This window comes from Zeus faber, assembly GCF_960531495.2.
Source record: "Zeus faber genome assembly, chromosome: 1".
Classification (NCBI taxonomy): domain Eukaryota; kingdom Metazoa; phylum Chordata; class Actinopteri; order Zeiformes; family Zeidae; genus Zeus; species Zeus faber.
Window position 1 is genome coordinate 25,316,034 of NC_137193.1, and position 16,086 is coordinate 25,332,119.

Sequence of the window (16,086 nt, forward strand, 5' to 3'; positions counted from 1 at the left end):
TGAATTTTGGGAATTACCCGGTCGGTGGGGATCGGGCTAAACGTCCCTGAAACCTCTCTGAAGAGACTTACACATCCACCGGCCAGGATCTCGGCCGCCATCGGGACGATTCCGTCCTTCTGCCTGGTCTTCCCTCGCACAAAGTCGTTCACCTGGAGGAAGACAGGATAAAGGAGGAGAGTGTAGGAGGATAAGCAGACTTTAAAAGGTTTGTGTATAACTTCTAAACGGTCTAAACTCTCTCCTAAATTGTCCAATTCAGGTATCCCATCTCCATGGATTGAGATATCAGCCTTATATGGTTCACGGAAAGTGACTAAATATACAGTATATATACCCTTTGTGATGATCACAAACTTGTCTTGATAATAATTGGATTTTTGTTTTGTTTTACTAGTACAAAATTGTGTGGCCACCTCCGGCCAACTCCACATATTTTCTCCTCATTTCTTCTCCAAAGGCTAAATGGGGGTGAACCGTAACAAGGACAACTAGGCTGAACCGCAAAACTGGGCTGATTCTCACAAACACTAACTCGGTAGTGTTAATAAAGGAGCGAGAAAGTTAGTGGAGCAACCACTCAAAGGAAAAGATCACTGACCACTGGCTCAGTAGAGGTGTCGTCAAAAATGTGAAGTAATGGTTGGAATTTGGCATAATCAGGCTTTGACTTTGACCAAGTTCCTTTTGACTACTTGGATTATAGTACTTCACCTTTTGCCAAGAGCTTCAAATTTCCAACTTCAACACTAAAATCAGTTCTGACAGACAACTCTTCGGCTACGTTCACAGACAGGGGATTGACTGAGTGTCTCCCCCTTACGCACAGAGGAAAATAAATACACTAAATACATCTACAATAAAAGATTGTCACGCAAAAAAAGTAGCCCTGTGTTTCGAGAATAAACTCGGAATTCCGCCCCTGACTTGGGGACCGGCGAGCAGAGCGAGGCTCACCCCGATCGCCCCCACTGCGGCACCCCCAGCCCCACCACGGCCAACTGCCAACAGTGTATACAGCGCGGGGAGGGAAAAATAAATAATAGATAGATGTGTTTGTTATTGTTCTTATGCGCATGCGGGTCAGTTCACATTGGAATCTGATATTGACCACATTTTAAAAATATTATGAACAACCAAACCAATAAATCGGATCTGACCAATAAATCTGAATTGAGCACGAGGACTTGCAGTGTGAAGGTAGCCTTGGATTTACTTTGAAATTATCTGTATTTATTTAGCATCATCACTCCGAGCGAGGTGCACTGCAAACATAGGCATATTTAGTGAGCTGGAAATAACGAAGTGATGAGCTTGATTTATCCCATTGGATAGAAGCAAAGCAAAGCAGGTAGAGCAGGAGGGATTGTTCTGCTTAAATAGGTCGGTCAAATAAGGGCGTGGAAGCGCGTGGCTCCGTCGAGTTGTCTGACAGAACTAGCTCAGCAAGGTACGCCTCATTTATTTGTCCAAAACGCACCAACACACCAAATACGGAGGCTGGCCTGTGAGAATAAACGTTATGTAAATCTCCAGATATTGACACGTTGTACTGGCTGCAGTGCTGCTGCTGCTACACTAAGCTGTTAAGCTCAGCACGTTCATTACCGGACTAAGTGCTTCTCATCAAGAGGTCTGATGGAACGATAATGAGGGTACAGTTAAGGAATGCTAAAGGTCTATGGGTGTGTGTGTGTGTGTGGGTGTGTGTGTGTGTGTGTGTGTGTGTGTGTGTGTGTGTGTGTGTGTGTGTGTGTGGGTAGCTAAGGCTGTGACTTACTGTGAGCTTTATGGCCTTCTCGGGCGCCACACCCAGTAGCTGTGGTACCAGACCTATCATTAGGAAACGACAAGATGATTAGACAAGAGAAGGCTGAGCATCCCCCTACCCCCACCCCACACACACACTCACACAAACTTCCATACTCTCCCACATGGAGTGCGGCTCCCTGCTGCATGCGCTGGACGCCGTGCGACTCCCTCAAACACTAATGAACACTATTGATGTGGAGTGCGGGGACATCACAGTAACAAGGGAGGGAGAGAGAGAGAGAGAGAGAGAGAGAGAGAGAGAAAGAGAGAGCGAGAGAAAGAGACACAGAGAGAGATAGAGAAAGAAAAAAGAGAGAGAGAGAGAGAAGAGAGGACAGCCGCCCAGAATAGGAAAAGCGCACAGATTATAAAACACCCACCGACCAAATGTTTATGCAGAGCCTCAATTACAAGCCAGAGTTGGTTAAAAATAAACAAAATAATCACACCGAGAGTGCAATGGAACTTGGCCCCCTACCTTGGCCCGAAGCAGGCTGTGCAACACACAGACATACACAGACAGACACACACTTGCACACACACACTCACACACACAAACACACACACACGTTGCCTCTAAAGTAAGGCCACACACAAAACACCCAGGCAGCGATTGTACCCTCCACTTGGCTGCTGTTGATATGGCATGAACCAAAGGAACAAAGTCATGACACAAAGAGCAACGTGGGAGACATGTACCTTCTCTGAAAAGGATGGCTTTGACATTTTTCGTGCAGGCCTTATTAAAATGTTGGTTTCCACAATTTATAACTTCACCTCTGTTTATAACTTAAAAAAGATGAAATCTCCTTTCTGAAAATGGGAAACTCACATTATCGTCATACATTTCATTGGCTGCAGTAGGTTGCCAGTAGGAAGTGGCACAACCTCCTTTTTCTAGTCTCTATGGTGGCGCTGATGTAGCCAAAAAAATATATAAAGAATGTCTCACTACATTGTGAGCTTACGGCTTCCGAAAGGAGATTTAAAGTGTTTTTGAAAGGGATACTGCAGTTATTTTTGTAAAATTGTGTCCAGAACTGAGACGACGGTCTGCATGGTATAAATACCTTAAATGTGTTAACAAATCAGCTTTTGAGATGCTGGAATGAGTAGTTCCCTAATTTCACAGAGCAGTTGATTCCCTCTGCAGCCATGCATTGAGCTAAGACAGTGAAGCATGCAACCCGTCAATATTTCCCCAAAAACTGGAGTATCCCTTAAAAGTCTGCCCCATTGGACTCCAGCGGGGTGGTACTTTCTCAACAGTAAAGCATTTAGTGAGTTTGTGCTATGAACAGTTATACTGTAGGTGACGGAAAGTAACATTTTAATAACCTTTAAACAGACACATAGAGTATGCACACAACCATCAAAATGTGCGTAAAAAAGTATCTATTTTTTATGTATTATGTGAAAGAGCGCCCTTAAAAAGAGCCTGGCTGTAACCTGTACTCCTTTGGACTACCCTGACTGTCGATAATTCAAAGACGCCCGTCCGCTCGCCTGGAGCCGGGCCCCGTCTTTCCCTCCCTCCATCCCTCCGCTGATCTATGAAGCCATTCCACCCACACTTCTCACGCTCAGAGCTTCAGGTTTTCAGGTTCCACGGCTTCTCCACGCTGTCAATCATAATCATGGTGGGTTCTCCCAGAGGGCCCGGCCCCCCTACACCCCATTCCACGGTAGCTTATTTGTCTTGTTAGATCCATTCTTGACCCCCTCCTTCCCCGCCCACCCACACACCCACACACAGACACACACACACACACACACACACACACACACATATGCTTTTCTAAATGTGTGCGTGTGTGTGCGCGTGCGTGTGTGCGTGTGGGTGTGGGTGTGTAAACAGGTTCAGACTGGCAGGGTGTTTTCGGGTGGGATGAGGGTGTCATGCTGTGCAGTGCAGTGACACAGTCCCGGAGGTATGTTCCTTGCGTGTGACGTCCTTCGACCCTCTTAGATCGTCGCCTTCCCCAATCACTTCAAAGGAGACGGGTCATCGGGCGAGGGGGGTGAAGTCACGACGCACCCACCTGTCCTTCACTCTTATCCCTCCCCTCTCCTCTTTTATCGGATCCCTCACCTTCCCCTCTTCTCCTCTCCTCCTGATTGTTCCCCCTTTATTTCTGTTCTCCTCTTCATCTTCACTTCTATGTTTTAGAGCCCTTTTTTTTTTTTAAATGTCTTTTTTCTTCTTATTGGAACGGTCTTGGAGGATCACTAAGGGTCGGCTTGGGCCTTTACGCACCTTTATCTGTCAGGGTTTTGCCCTTTGGTTGTTATAAGCTGACTCTGTTCCTTGTTATCCTTCTCTAGTTAGTTGGGCTATTAGAAATTTTTCCTAGGACATATTGTGTGTTATCACCGGGTGCGTTGCATGACATTTCACTGCATATATGTATGAAAGTATGTATACGTAAGTGACTAATAAAAATCTTGAATCTAGAATCTTGAATCTCCCAAGTAATAGTAATGTATGTAGTCTTGTCCCGTCCCCCCCGTCTTGGTATCTCATTGTGTTTTCTATCTGTCGCTCTCTCTGTTTCCTCCAGGTCGTGTCTCCTCTTGTTTGTCCAGCAGATGTCCTCAGTGTCTTTTCCCCTCAGCTGTGTCTCGTCTAATCGTTACTCCAGTGTATTTCGTTTGTCTTCCGGTTGGTTCTCAAATTCCTGGTTGCGAGTGTTACCTGTATGTCCTTTCCTTTCTTTCTTTCTTTCACGTTGTTTGAGCATTTCCTGCCTGAGTTTCCATATGTCATGCATTCGAGTTCACCAGACAGCATCGTGACAGTATGATCCGACCAGAAGAGAACCCAGAAGACACGTACCTGCTCAGCCTGCCGCCTATGTTCAGGCAGTACTCGATCCGGTTGCAGAGAGGAGACGCATCCGCTAGCGTGAGGCCTGCTGGAAGCTGGCCCACTAGTTTTAGACCTGCTAGCCACCAGCCTGCTAACCACCAGCCTGCCGGCCGCCAGTCTGCTTGCTTTGGGCCTGCTAGCTACCAGCCTGCTAGCTACCAGTCCACTAGCTTGCTAGTTGCCAGTCTGCTAGTTTTGGGCCTGTTCACCGCCGGCTAGTCCGCTACTCACCTGTCCTGTCCCTGCCCCTGAAGATCCCCAGCAGTAACCTTTCTGGTCCTTGCCATTTTCTGCCGGTGTCCTCAGAAAGGGTCCTCCAAGAGAAAATTTGGTCTCAAGGATCCCGAGGCCATCGGCTGCTCAGCGCCCCAGAGTCCCCCTGCCCAGTGCCCCTGTGTCTCTGCTGTTCAGCACCCCGGTTTCTCCGTTGCCCATTTTCACTTAGTCTCTGCCTCCCTTTTCTCCCGAGCTTGTCACTTCAGTCTCCCCGACCGAAGCCCAGCTTGTTTCTGTTCCAGTTGGGCGCCCTGGTCCACGTCCAGCATGTGCCTGTCTGTTTGTCTGCAGTAACTACAGCACGTGAGTCTACTGTTTCATTTTTGTTCTCTGCTTGGTGGTGGTGGTGGTGGGGGGGGTAGGCTTCGGCCAGGAATTCTTCCTGGCCTCAGTTTGGTGTTGGGGGTATGTGGTGTGGAGATGGGATGGTTTGAGCAGCCACACTTGGCCTGGATCTAGGTGACTGGGTCAGGGTGGCTGCATACCTGTTGCTCGTAGGTTGGGCTAACGAGCAACAGGGTTAAAACCCCATCCCCACACACACTCAGGATAGGAGCCATGTCATGACACTGTTCTCTCTCTGTCGCTCTCCCTGTTTCCACCAGGTCCTATCTCCTCTTGTTTGTCCAGCAGATGTCCTCAGTGTCTTTTCCCCTCAGCTGTGTCAAGTCTAATCGTTACCCCAGTGTATTTCGTTTGTCTTCCCCAGTCAGTCTCTGCCGGATCGTCCTTGTTTAAGCATTTCCTGTATGATCCGACCAGAAATGAACCCAGCGGACACGTACCTGCTCAGCCTGCCACCTATGTTAAGGTGGTAGTCGGTTGCAGCGAAGAGATGCATCCGCCAGCGTGGGGCCTGCTAGCAGCGGGCCCGCTAGCTTTGGGCCTGCTAGCCACAAGCCTGCTAGCCCTGTGTCCCGCATTTGGATTCACCAGACAGCATTATAACATTTTCTATCTTTTCTATCTCTTCTTTTTGTCTGAAAAGCTAGACCCATGATGTTGGCTCAAACACAAAAGTAGCCTTCATTATGGTTGCCACAGGATTGAGGAAACATTTACTTTCCGGTTTTTTCAATCCTATGTGTAGAACAGGTTGGAAAAATTTGAGCTTCCTTCTCTATTTCAGGAACATCAACAGTATTTTTGTCTTAAAAAGCATGGCTGTTCTACTCTACTGTTAGTCTTTGTCTACATTCCAGAGAGCATTGGATGCAGCGGCTGCGACGGACAAATGACTCAGGCTTGATGCAGGACAAAGTCAATGCTGGACAAAGACCTTGAGTATCTCCTGCTCGGTGCACCCAGTAGTTTTGCGTTGACCATAAGTGTCAAGTGCGACGGGCACATATTTGTTGTCGGCCCTGGTGGGTGTAATTAAGCACGGTAAACAGAAACGTGTATGTGTGTGTGAGTTTCCAGGTGAACAGACCTCGGTAGAGGCCGAAGAAGCCCTCGTAGCGCACCACCTTCTTGAAGCAGTCAAAGCTGTTCTTGTACATGAGCTCTCCCACCAGCGAGCCGCTGGTTCTCTGGTTCTGCATGCGCGTCTTTACCAGGTCGATGGGATACACCGCCGTGGCCCCCACGGCTGGTAGACAAAACACAGTATAATTACACATATATTATAAGATACATTCATAATTGTATACATCCGTGGTGGTCAACCTGAGGGCTGCATATGGCCTGCGGATTGATGGATGAGGAAGGAATTAATTTAATATTTAATATTTATTCAAAATTAATTGATTAAAAATATAATACTATAATTGAAAATTTTTTGAAATATTTTATTATACAAATATTATACGAGACTTTATTACTATATTTTGATGAGAACAGCAAGTGAGAACAGACAAAGGTTTCAAGAAAGAAGAGGCAAAGGTTTCTGGGAGGAAGAGGAGGAGAAGAGGGCTGGGGGCGGGATATTGATGATGGCGTCAAAAAAGGGAACCATTGGTCTGTGACGGGACCGATGCATAAGCTGACAAGAAACAACCTGGGGTGACAAGCTTAATTAGAGAGAGAGAGCGAGAGAGAGAAACGGAGAGAGAGAGATGTAGAAAAGAAGAGACTGGCACCGGACCTGCACCTCCTCATTAGCCTGTCTCCTCTGGACGGAGGGGGAGGGCAAAAGGGAGGAAAAAGCGGAGGGGGGTCTTGTGTTTGGCACCAGACTACCCCCCCCCCCCACCCCCAACCCCACCCCACTCCCCCCACCACCACAGTCTGATCACTCACACAGGTACAAAAGAATCCAAACAGGAGGGTTTTCCCATGGCATGCCGAGAGGCGAGAGAGAGAAAGACAGGGAGATGCAGAGGGGGGGGGGGGGGGGGGGCAGAGTGAGAGAGAGAGAGAGAGAGAGAATGTAGGAGAGAACACAAAAGAGGAGAGGGAGACTCATAAGCAGGGGCTGGAGGGGCTTGATCGCCCGTTGTAAGCAAGGAAGGAAGAGGAGAAAATGGAGACCATTGTCCTCTCTCTCTCTCTCTCTCTCTCTCTCTCTCTCTCTCTCTCTCTCTCTCTCGCCCCTACCTTATGGGGACGAGCGAGGGCGGTGGATGGGAGCCAGGGGTCCCAGGTAGGAAGGGGGGGGGGGGGGGGGGGGATGGTATGTAGGGAGCCAATGGGGCGTGCATCTTACCCCCTGCCACTGAGCCCAGGGTGAACCTGTAGGCCGACTCCACCACCTGGACCAGGATCGGCCGAGGGACATCGCTTCCCAACTGCTGCTCACAGAGGGAAGACAAAATTGAGCGTGGCGTTAGTTCAGGGAGGCCGCAAAGTCATGCTCGGCTCACAATGGATCAGCTGATCCCGTCCACGCATCCCATCCACCCCAGCTGGACCGGGTGGTGGCCCTCCACCGTGACCGGCTCCCTCCCTATCGGCCCCTGGCTCCAACCCAGGAGGTAGCGGGAGCTGAGGACCAGCTCCTAGCAACCACCACTGTTGCGTAGGAGAGTGCCAATGACGGCGCCGGTGTTCCCTGTCCCTCCGCCGGATCTGAATCTGTGACATAACCACGCCCCATTCATTTTCATATAACGACGGTGAGATGTGGCATTATGAAATAAAAGTGCCATGAAATGAATAAAAATAGCGTTTTGAAAAATGTCCCTTTTAAAATAAAAATCGATTTACTTATTGAACTATATTAACTCATTTATATATTTATATTAACATTTATTCATATATTTATAGCCTCATTTATTTATTTGAGGATTTATTTCATAGGCGTATTTATTTATTTGTCTGGTTGTGTATTTATTTATTTGTTTGTTTGTTTGTTTGTTTATTTCTTTCATTCGTGACTCAAATGGCGTGCCGGAAGAGATACGCCCACCGTCACGTCACGTTCACAAATGCATCACACACGCTGTGAGGTTTTATCCCCCCCAGTATCACAGTATACCCATTACAATAGACTAGTCTACACCATTTATTACATGCTATTATCAAACCATTCCTCATGATCCATGTGATAAGCATAGCGCATGCATGGTTGTGGGATTTTTTGTTTTAGTAAATGACATGATATAGTGCTGCCTCTCAATGAAAAATCTTTAAGTTGATTTTGCTGGCAGTGAAGGATAATAATACCACTGAGCTTATTATGTAATAAAGGGCCATTTGTTTCAGTTTTAAAATGAATGGTAAATACCAATGGCATGAAATGTAGTTCCTAAAAAAAGTTTTCATTTTCTGGCTTAAAATATGAACGTGAAATCATCATGGGAAAAGTACCAGTTGACTCACGGCACTTCAACACTTCCCTACTCAGAACTGTGAGCTGTGACACCAGGACCAGTACTTCATGAACTCCTAAGTTACTGCACAAGCACCCTCTTGTTTGGCGTAAATTTTAGACTTTTATTCTCAGAATATCATGGGTGTCAGTTTTGAGAATAATTACAACAGTCATAGGGTCGCTGGCATGAGACATCTTTGAACTAAATCCCTACGGTTGATTTGAAACTCCGCGTTTCAATCCCGATTTCTCAGTTGACGAAACACTCCTCTGAGCTGCAGGAGGACCCAACGACACAGCAATGTTCTCTTTCAAGTAACGGCCAAAAAGACACACTTCCAAAAAGCCCCTGTGGCCACTGGTGGTAATGCATATTTATTTTCCCTGATGTCCCCACAAAACTGTGGGAGTTCACATTTTGCGTCCTCTCAGTTTGACTATACCAACACATAACTTGCTTCCCCAAATATTGACTTTTTGCTAAATGGTTTATTCAAGTCTTGGCTTATTCCCCTCCGTGAAACGGTCTAGCTATCCTACTAACTACTGCGAAGCATACATAAAAAGACGTCCAAAAATGACGTCCAGATGGCATCACACATTTAAATTGTGTCTGGGAAATTATCCTTTTACAGTTTCCGCTCATGCACTCAGTCGTTCTCCATTCGACTAGTGTATTATCTGATGCTATTTCTTTTTAAGAGAAATGTGGCTAGAGGGATCGCAATGGGAGACAAACATTCTGCAAAAAGCATCTTCCAGCCAGTTCCAGTCAAATGTTCAAAAAGTGTGTAGTTGCATTTCCTGTTTCCGTTGCACACCCACTGGTCCTGCCAATGCCACCAAAATAACTTCCAGGAAGATAATATATATATATATATATACACATATTTTTTTCTCCTTTATCCACACAACTTTTTATTCATATCGGAAAGGATGTGTTTTGGAAAAAAAAATTGCAGAGTACAGACTTAATAGTTTTGTTTCCTCAATTTTTTGCACAAAGCTACAAATAAATATCTGCTTGATTTTGAAATTTAGAAATTCATTTTTGGTTGCATCTACCACGGGCCTATTTTTTGGGGGACAGTTCATATTTACCACTATATTTTTAGACATATTTTTTTTGCAAATCTGTGATTTTTGTGATTGGTTTTTAGATTATCATGGACTCAGGCAGAGCAGAGCAGAGCGGCAGCAGTCAAACACCCTCAGCGGTCACACTCGCCCCTCCACCTGCGGTACCTGCTGTCTCGCTTGGTCGGCCTTCGTCCCTGGGGAGAGAGGGGGTGGTGGTGCGGTATGAAACAGGTATGTTTGTGTGCGTGCGTGCGTGCGTGCGTGCCGGTGGGGTTCTGGAACAGGTCCACCTGTCAGAGCCTGCTCGACCACCAACCCAACCTCCAACGCCCTCCCCAACTCTCCCTCCACCACATCCTCCTCTCTGCTTGCCGTAGCAGGAAACATACAGTACGTGTTAAGAGGCAGGAGGAGGAGGGAACAAGCTTAACAGTCAGATATATAGAGTAAAGGATGAATGGAGAGCGGGAAAAGGGTGAAGAGACACGATGGATGAGCGAGCAGGAAAGAGAAACCCTAGATCCGAGATCCAGAGAGAAGGAGCGTACCAGTAAGAGATGAGGGGAGAGAGGGAAAGAGAGAGAGAGAGAGAGAGAGAGAGAGAGAGAGAGAGAGAGACGGGTAGATGTGGAGGAGCAGCCTTTTGGCAGCCGGCCTGCGAGGCCAAACCACAAGGGCCTAAAGTGGCTGGTTGTGGTGGGACTGGCGTCTGCAGAGCGCTGGGCCCCTCGCTCGCTCCCCTTTGGCCCCAGGCCGCTCCAATATGGTCTGGGCGAAACTTTAAATAAAACAACAACAACAACAACAACAACAACAAAAACAACAACAACAAAAAAGCCTACTCTGTCTGTTGTGTTCTTCTTCCCCCTGCTTTCAATTCTTAGCCTTCTCAAAGCCCTCTCGCTGCTTTCCATTTCATGGGGAGGTTGATAATGTCTTTCAATGGCTCAGTGGGTCTTTTATTTCCATGGCTGTGTAAGAGAGGATTTTTGTTCAACAATAGTCACGTGCACATGTGGTCGTGGTGTTCTCTCTCTAGATTTTTCATTTATTCAATAAAACCTTTGACAGCAGGCTGCTTGAATTTGGTGACGTGGCATTTTCAGGGGTCAGACTTGTTCCAATGTTTGACTTAGATCCACGTCTACTGGATGTGCGTCCTCTGCTTTAACCAAAATAATATACACAATGTCTCAGTGGCTTACTTTCAGTTTAATGTCGAGGATTTTCTCATTTCGTGACTGAAGATACTCCGTAAAGTCATGTAATTTAGTAAGTTGTTGAAAAAAAAAATAATCGTCCAGGAAGTCAGCGGGTGTGTCTACCTGTCTCTGGACCTCAGCCAGGTTGTAGGGCAGCGCACCTTCCTCCAGCGGCGCGATCCTCTCGATGTCCTCCAAACCAACACGTCTGGGGGGAAAATGGAGACAAAAGGGAGACGAAGAAGAAGAAGAAGAAGAAGAAGAAGAAGAAGAAGAAGAAGAAGAAGAAAAAAGAGGTTGTGGGAAAGCGTGATCTTTCTGTGTGAAAGGCAAAATAAGTCACGTTTCGAGGACACACAATCCTCTCCGCTAATGTGTGAAAATACGGTGAGATTCAAAAAGTACGGCTCGGTCTGATTGGGTGCAATGCCCCATCTGCCATGCCCCCCCCCCCCCCCCCCCCGCCACCCTCCCAGTTCAAACTAAACAAAAACATTTCAACCTGCGGATGTAAACCCCCCCCCCCCCCCGCCCCACCACCACCACCACCATCTCCCCATCCACTAAATCTGAAGCTTTCCATCTCCTCTCCGTTACATTTCCCAAGATTTCAAAGGATGGAAGGAAGGAGGGGTAGCAAAATCCACCGGCCACCCCCCACCCCCCCATAACCCCCACCGCTCCTTTCTCAGATTATTGGAGGCAATTATCTCCCGCATATCCAATCAAGGAGACGGCGGAGGCATATTAAAGTATCCCGTTGCCCAGAAATAATAATCAGGTGGAGTCGGGGCCAGGGTTAGGAATTACCAGCATGCTGGTTCGGCTCGAGTAGTGGGGTTGGGGGGGGAATGTGAGACGCCCGCAGTTGTGTGTTGCGGATCCTGAGGGGAATCCTTGAGTTCCCTTGAGTCAAACTTGCCTTGCGATATTTTCAGTGTGTGTGTGAGCGTGTGCGAGCGTGCGTGAGTGTGTGTGAGTGTGTGCAGTGCAGTGAAAGGGGATTCTCCAGTCGTGTCTCTTTTGATCAATCCGAGAGCAGTTTGAGGGGGAAGCAAGGGGTTGGTTTCCCTGAGGCGGGGACCCCGGGGTGAAGGTAGCCCTTAGGGGTGTGGTGTTCAGGGGTTTGGGGGACTTGGGGTGGGGGGTGGGGCGGGGGCTTAGATTCTGGCAAACCCTGTCAAAGACTGCGGGGAATCTCTGAAGTCCAGTATTAATGCCTGCGTGCTGTTTCTCCATCCCACTGGTCACGGAAGAATATTTGTGTGAGTTTCTGTCTCGTCTAGCCGGGTCAGAGATGACTCAGCCAGCTGCTTGGAAGTTTACGTAGCCACCTTAGTCTGTGTGTGTATTTGCAGTGTTAGGCTATTTCATGTGTGTGTGAGTGTGTCTGTGTGTGTGTGTGTGCGTGAATGCGTGTGTGTGTTTGGACTTTACCCGCGGGGCTCAGACAAGTCTGCCAGCTGGAAAAGTATGTCCACCTCCATAGGAGTGACCTGACCGAACCTCTGAGCCGCCACGATGAACTCCTCTGCAGGGACAGAAATGAAATGACAGGTATAGAGATTTAAGAACAAAAAACAAAGACTGAAATGAGAGACGGTCCTGTATCCTGATTGTAGCGGACTTAAATTGGTGGAAAATTGACAATTTAATCCAATCATTTGAGAGTTTTCATTCCAATATATTTTACTTAACTGTACTTTACCCATATATACATATAAGTTAGTTATTGATACCGTCATGTGTTATAATATTACATAATACATAATTAGCGTGGGACACTGGGTGTAAATATATCATATATATACATATATCTAACACATGCAGGTCACTATGCATAAGCAATAATAATATTATATCTACTAATCAAATGGTAAGTAATAGAATGTCGATATCACATAATAAACATAGAACTACACACTGAATCATAATTAGTTTGTGCTGTTTTGAGTCCTAACTAACATATACACAGATAGTATACACTGTAGTAGTAGAAATAGTAGCATTAGCGTTGTAATAATATTGCAATATAATTTTGTGAGTTTGCTTTGATGCATTTGCATCAAACCCAAAATATAGATATAAAAAAAACTGAATTTATTACAATGAAAAAGCGGGATAGAGGGTATTTTCCGATAACCCCCAGCACCGACACACTGCTTTATTCACGTAGCCGCCTGGCCTCCTGTACCATACGTACCGAGGCCCCGGTCACGACTTACCCGTGTGTGAGAAGTATCACACCGTGTTCAATCAATCATAGAACAAAAAAGACGAAACATAATGGGCGATAATGGAATTCAATAATATTTCGAGCCGGCTCTGGTGCACGCTAACTTGAGATGTGCTCCATTGTTGGCTGCACGATGACGCGGTAATCTGGGGGACGGCGTTACAGTCAAGGAGTCAGCATTGTTTGACCCGCTTTATTCAAGGAGCAGCAGGCTGGGTCGCTGACAAAGCGGTCCTACACTGGAGCCATTCAACCTGCCTGGGCTCCATTTACCCCCAAGGCGCGCGCGCACACACACACACACACACACACACACACACACACACACACACACACACACACACACACACACACACACACATACATACTCATACATCTCATACTCAAGTGTATGTGCAGGAACGCTCACAGGCATGTAAGTAACCAGTCACACATGCTTGAGTGATTTTACATACAATGCATATTCACACACACACACACACACACACACACACACACACACACACACACACACACACACACACACACGGGGGCAAATAAGTTAAAACACAACAAACAGATCACAGATCCCACGACTGATAACCTGTCTATCTGTAGCCTACACACACACACACACACACACACACACACACACACACACACACACACACACACACACACACACACACACACACACTTGACCAGCCTTTACTCAAGCCGGACAATTGCCTACCTGTTTGTGAAATGCCCTGGACTATAGACGTTTAACCCGACAGGCTAAGAAACACACATATTTAACTGTCCTCTGGTTTGTCAGCACTGTGTGTTTGTGTGGTGATTTCATTCCAATAACAATGTTGACAAAAACGTTCACTTATTCACTGATTCACTTATTGAGCATTGGTGAGCCTGTCTTCACTGACCCTGTTAAGAATTCAGTAGCATTCCCTCACGCCATGAACGCTCACACACACACAAACAAACAAACAAACACACAGAGGTACGTATGCGCAAGGGCATAGCCAAACAAACAAACAAATGTGTATTTGTGCATTGATGCACACACGCTTTCAACCATGTGCAAAAACATGCACTCACTGGGGTTTACATGGACGACTAACCTTTGCCTCAAGGAAAAACAGTTTATCACACACACTGAACCAATCAGCATGTGTGTATATTTTTGTTGTCTTTTCATGTGAAAACACATTGAGTTGCTTTTGTATAAAATGTCCAAATATAAGGGCTTTTTGCTTGACTTCTGTATGTGGGCAAACTTGTCCCTATTAGCATATTTATATATTTGTATAACTGTATCCAATGTGAGTATGGGAACATCACATGTATGAACGCAGAGAGTGTGTGGGGTGTGTGTGTGTGTGTGTGTGTGTGTGTGCGTGTGTGTGTGTGTGTGTGTGTGTGTGTGTGTATGTGTGTGTGTTAGGCTCTGTCGGTGGGACATGGAGCTGCGCATTCATGCGGCCCCAAGGGGCCCTTAATGACTTGGGGAGTGGAGGTCTGGCTGGCTGGGGGCCACCATGGCCCTGGCCAAACCCAGCCACAGCGGGCTTGGCCAGCCACTGTGGGAACAGCCTTGGGAGTATGTGGGTACATGGTCTGGGTCCACTGTGGTCTCCGCCCCCGATAAGGCCCCAGATAGCATCACGGGTCCTTCACCGGGACCCGGGGCAATGTGAGGAGAACCCGGTGCCAGACACAGAGCGAGAAAGACAAAAACAGAGATAGAGAGATAGAGAAGCCGAAAATGAGTTTCTCCGTCAAGTCTAGTTCACCCTCCGATGAGTATAGAGACAAAGTTATCAGAGTTACCACGACGTCTCCGTGTGGTGGCGGCAATGGGGAACCAACAAGCTCCCTCCTTGTCTCGCACCCCCTACCCCAACCCTGAACCTGGACCACATGGAGGAAGTGGAAAGGAAGGTCACCCAGCAGGCTAAGATACACACTATCCTGGAGCTTACTGAGAAGCGTAAAACGAGCGTTAATCGCAAGGAAGAGGCGGCCATTGCAAAACCCCAAGTCTCTGACGATCAGAGCTTAAACCCTCACGTAACTCCCTCTTCTGGACGGAAGGAACGTTTTGAAAAGATGAGATTAGTTTGAAAGGATTTCAGCTTTTAACATCTGAAGAAAATGGCAAAATTAGAACCTGGGTGGACGCTAAAAAGTCAAATCAATGACAACGTAAAGTACAAAACTTCTACCAAATCGTCAAGTCCAAACTAGTGTGAGGGAGGATGTGTGGCAGATAAGAGAGAGCGGTCACTGAGGATTGTGTTTGTGCAGCACATGTGTTGGGTGGGATCGAGTACGTCTCACGCCACTGGGGGAGGAGGATGACTAAACAACCCCAAAACAAGACCCCACCCTCCTCTCTTTCACACACACACACACACACACACACACACACACACACACACACACACACACATCACAACATCAGATTAGCGCATATACAATGCCCCGTACAAGCATGAAAGGCTGTGTGTGTGTAGAGATCCATGTGGACTGGTCATGTGTTTGTTTATTTTGGTTATTTGGTTGTGTGCGTTGCGGATGGGTGTGTGTGTGAGTCAGTGTGTGTTTATGTCGGCTTGTACCTTTGGTGACCTCCAGGTCCCGGCGGTGTCCGGCCAGCGTGCTGTAGATCTTCCTGATCAGCTCCATGTTGTTGAGCAGAGAGTTGAAGCCGTTGAAGTAAGAGAAGCTCACCTGGTGGGACGTGGTGCCTCCCGCAACCTAAAAATGGACGTATGGATGGACGGATGGAGGTATGGGAGGGTTTAGGGGACAGATTAATTAAGGTCCTGGCTTTGAACATGTCATGTCATCGCACGGTGTCCATGTGGTCTTAAGC

The 16,086-nt window shown here is 47.0% G+C and overlaps 1 protein-coding gene across 1 annotated transcript in view; it reads right to left on the reverse strand.

Moving 5' to 3' along the window:
- Positions 1 to 16,086, reverse strand: part of slc25a13 (solute carrier family 25 member 13) — a gene marked incomplete at both ends in the record, with an annotated part of 54,549 nt that overhangs the window by 16,197 nt on the left and 22,266 nt on the right. The window contains 7 exons of the mRNA XM_080018533.1: positions 72 to 152; positions 1,781 to 1,833; positions 6,390 to 6,548; positions 7,605 to 7,689; positions 11,117 to 11,201; positions 12,431 to 12,524; positions 15,830 to 15,968. Coding sequence (XP_079874659.1) covers positions 72 to 152; positions 1,781 to 1,833; positions 6,390 to 6,548; positions 7,605 to 7,689; positions 11,117 to 11,201; positions 12,431 to 12,524; positions 15,830 to 15,968 — 696 coding nt within the window. The remainder of the gene's footprint in view (positions 1 to 71; positions 153 to 1,780; positions 1,834 to 6,389; positions 6,549 to 7,604; positions 7,690 to 11,116; positions 11,202 to 12,430; positions 12,525 to 15,829; positions 15,969 to 16,086) is intronic.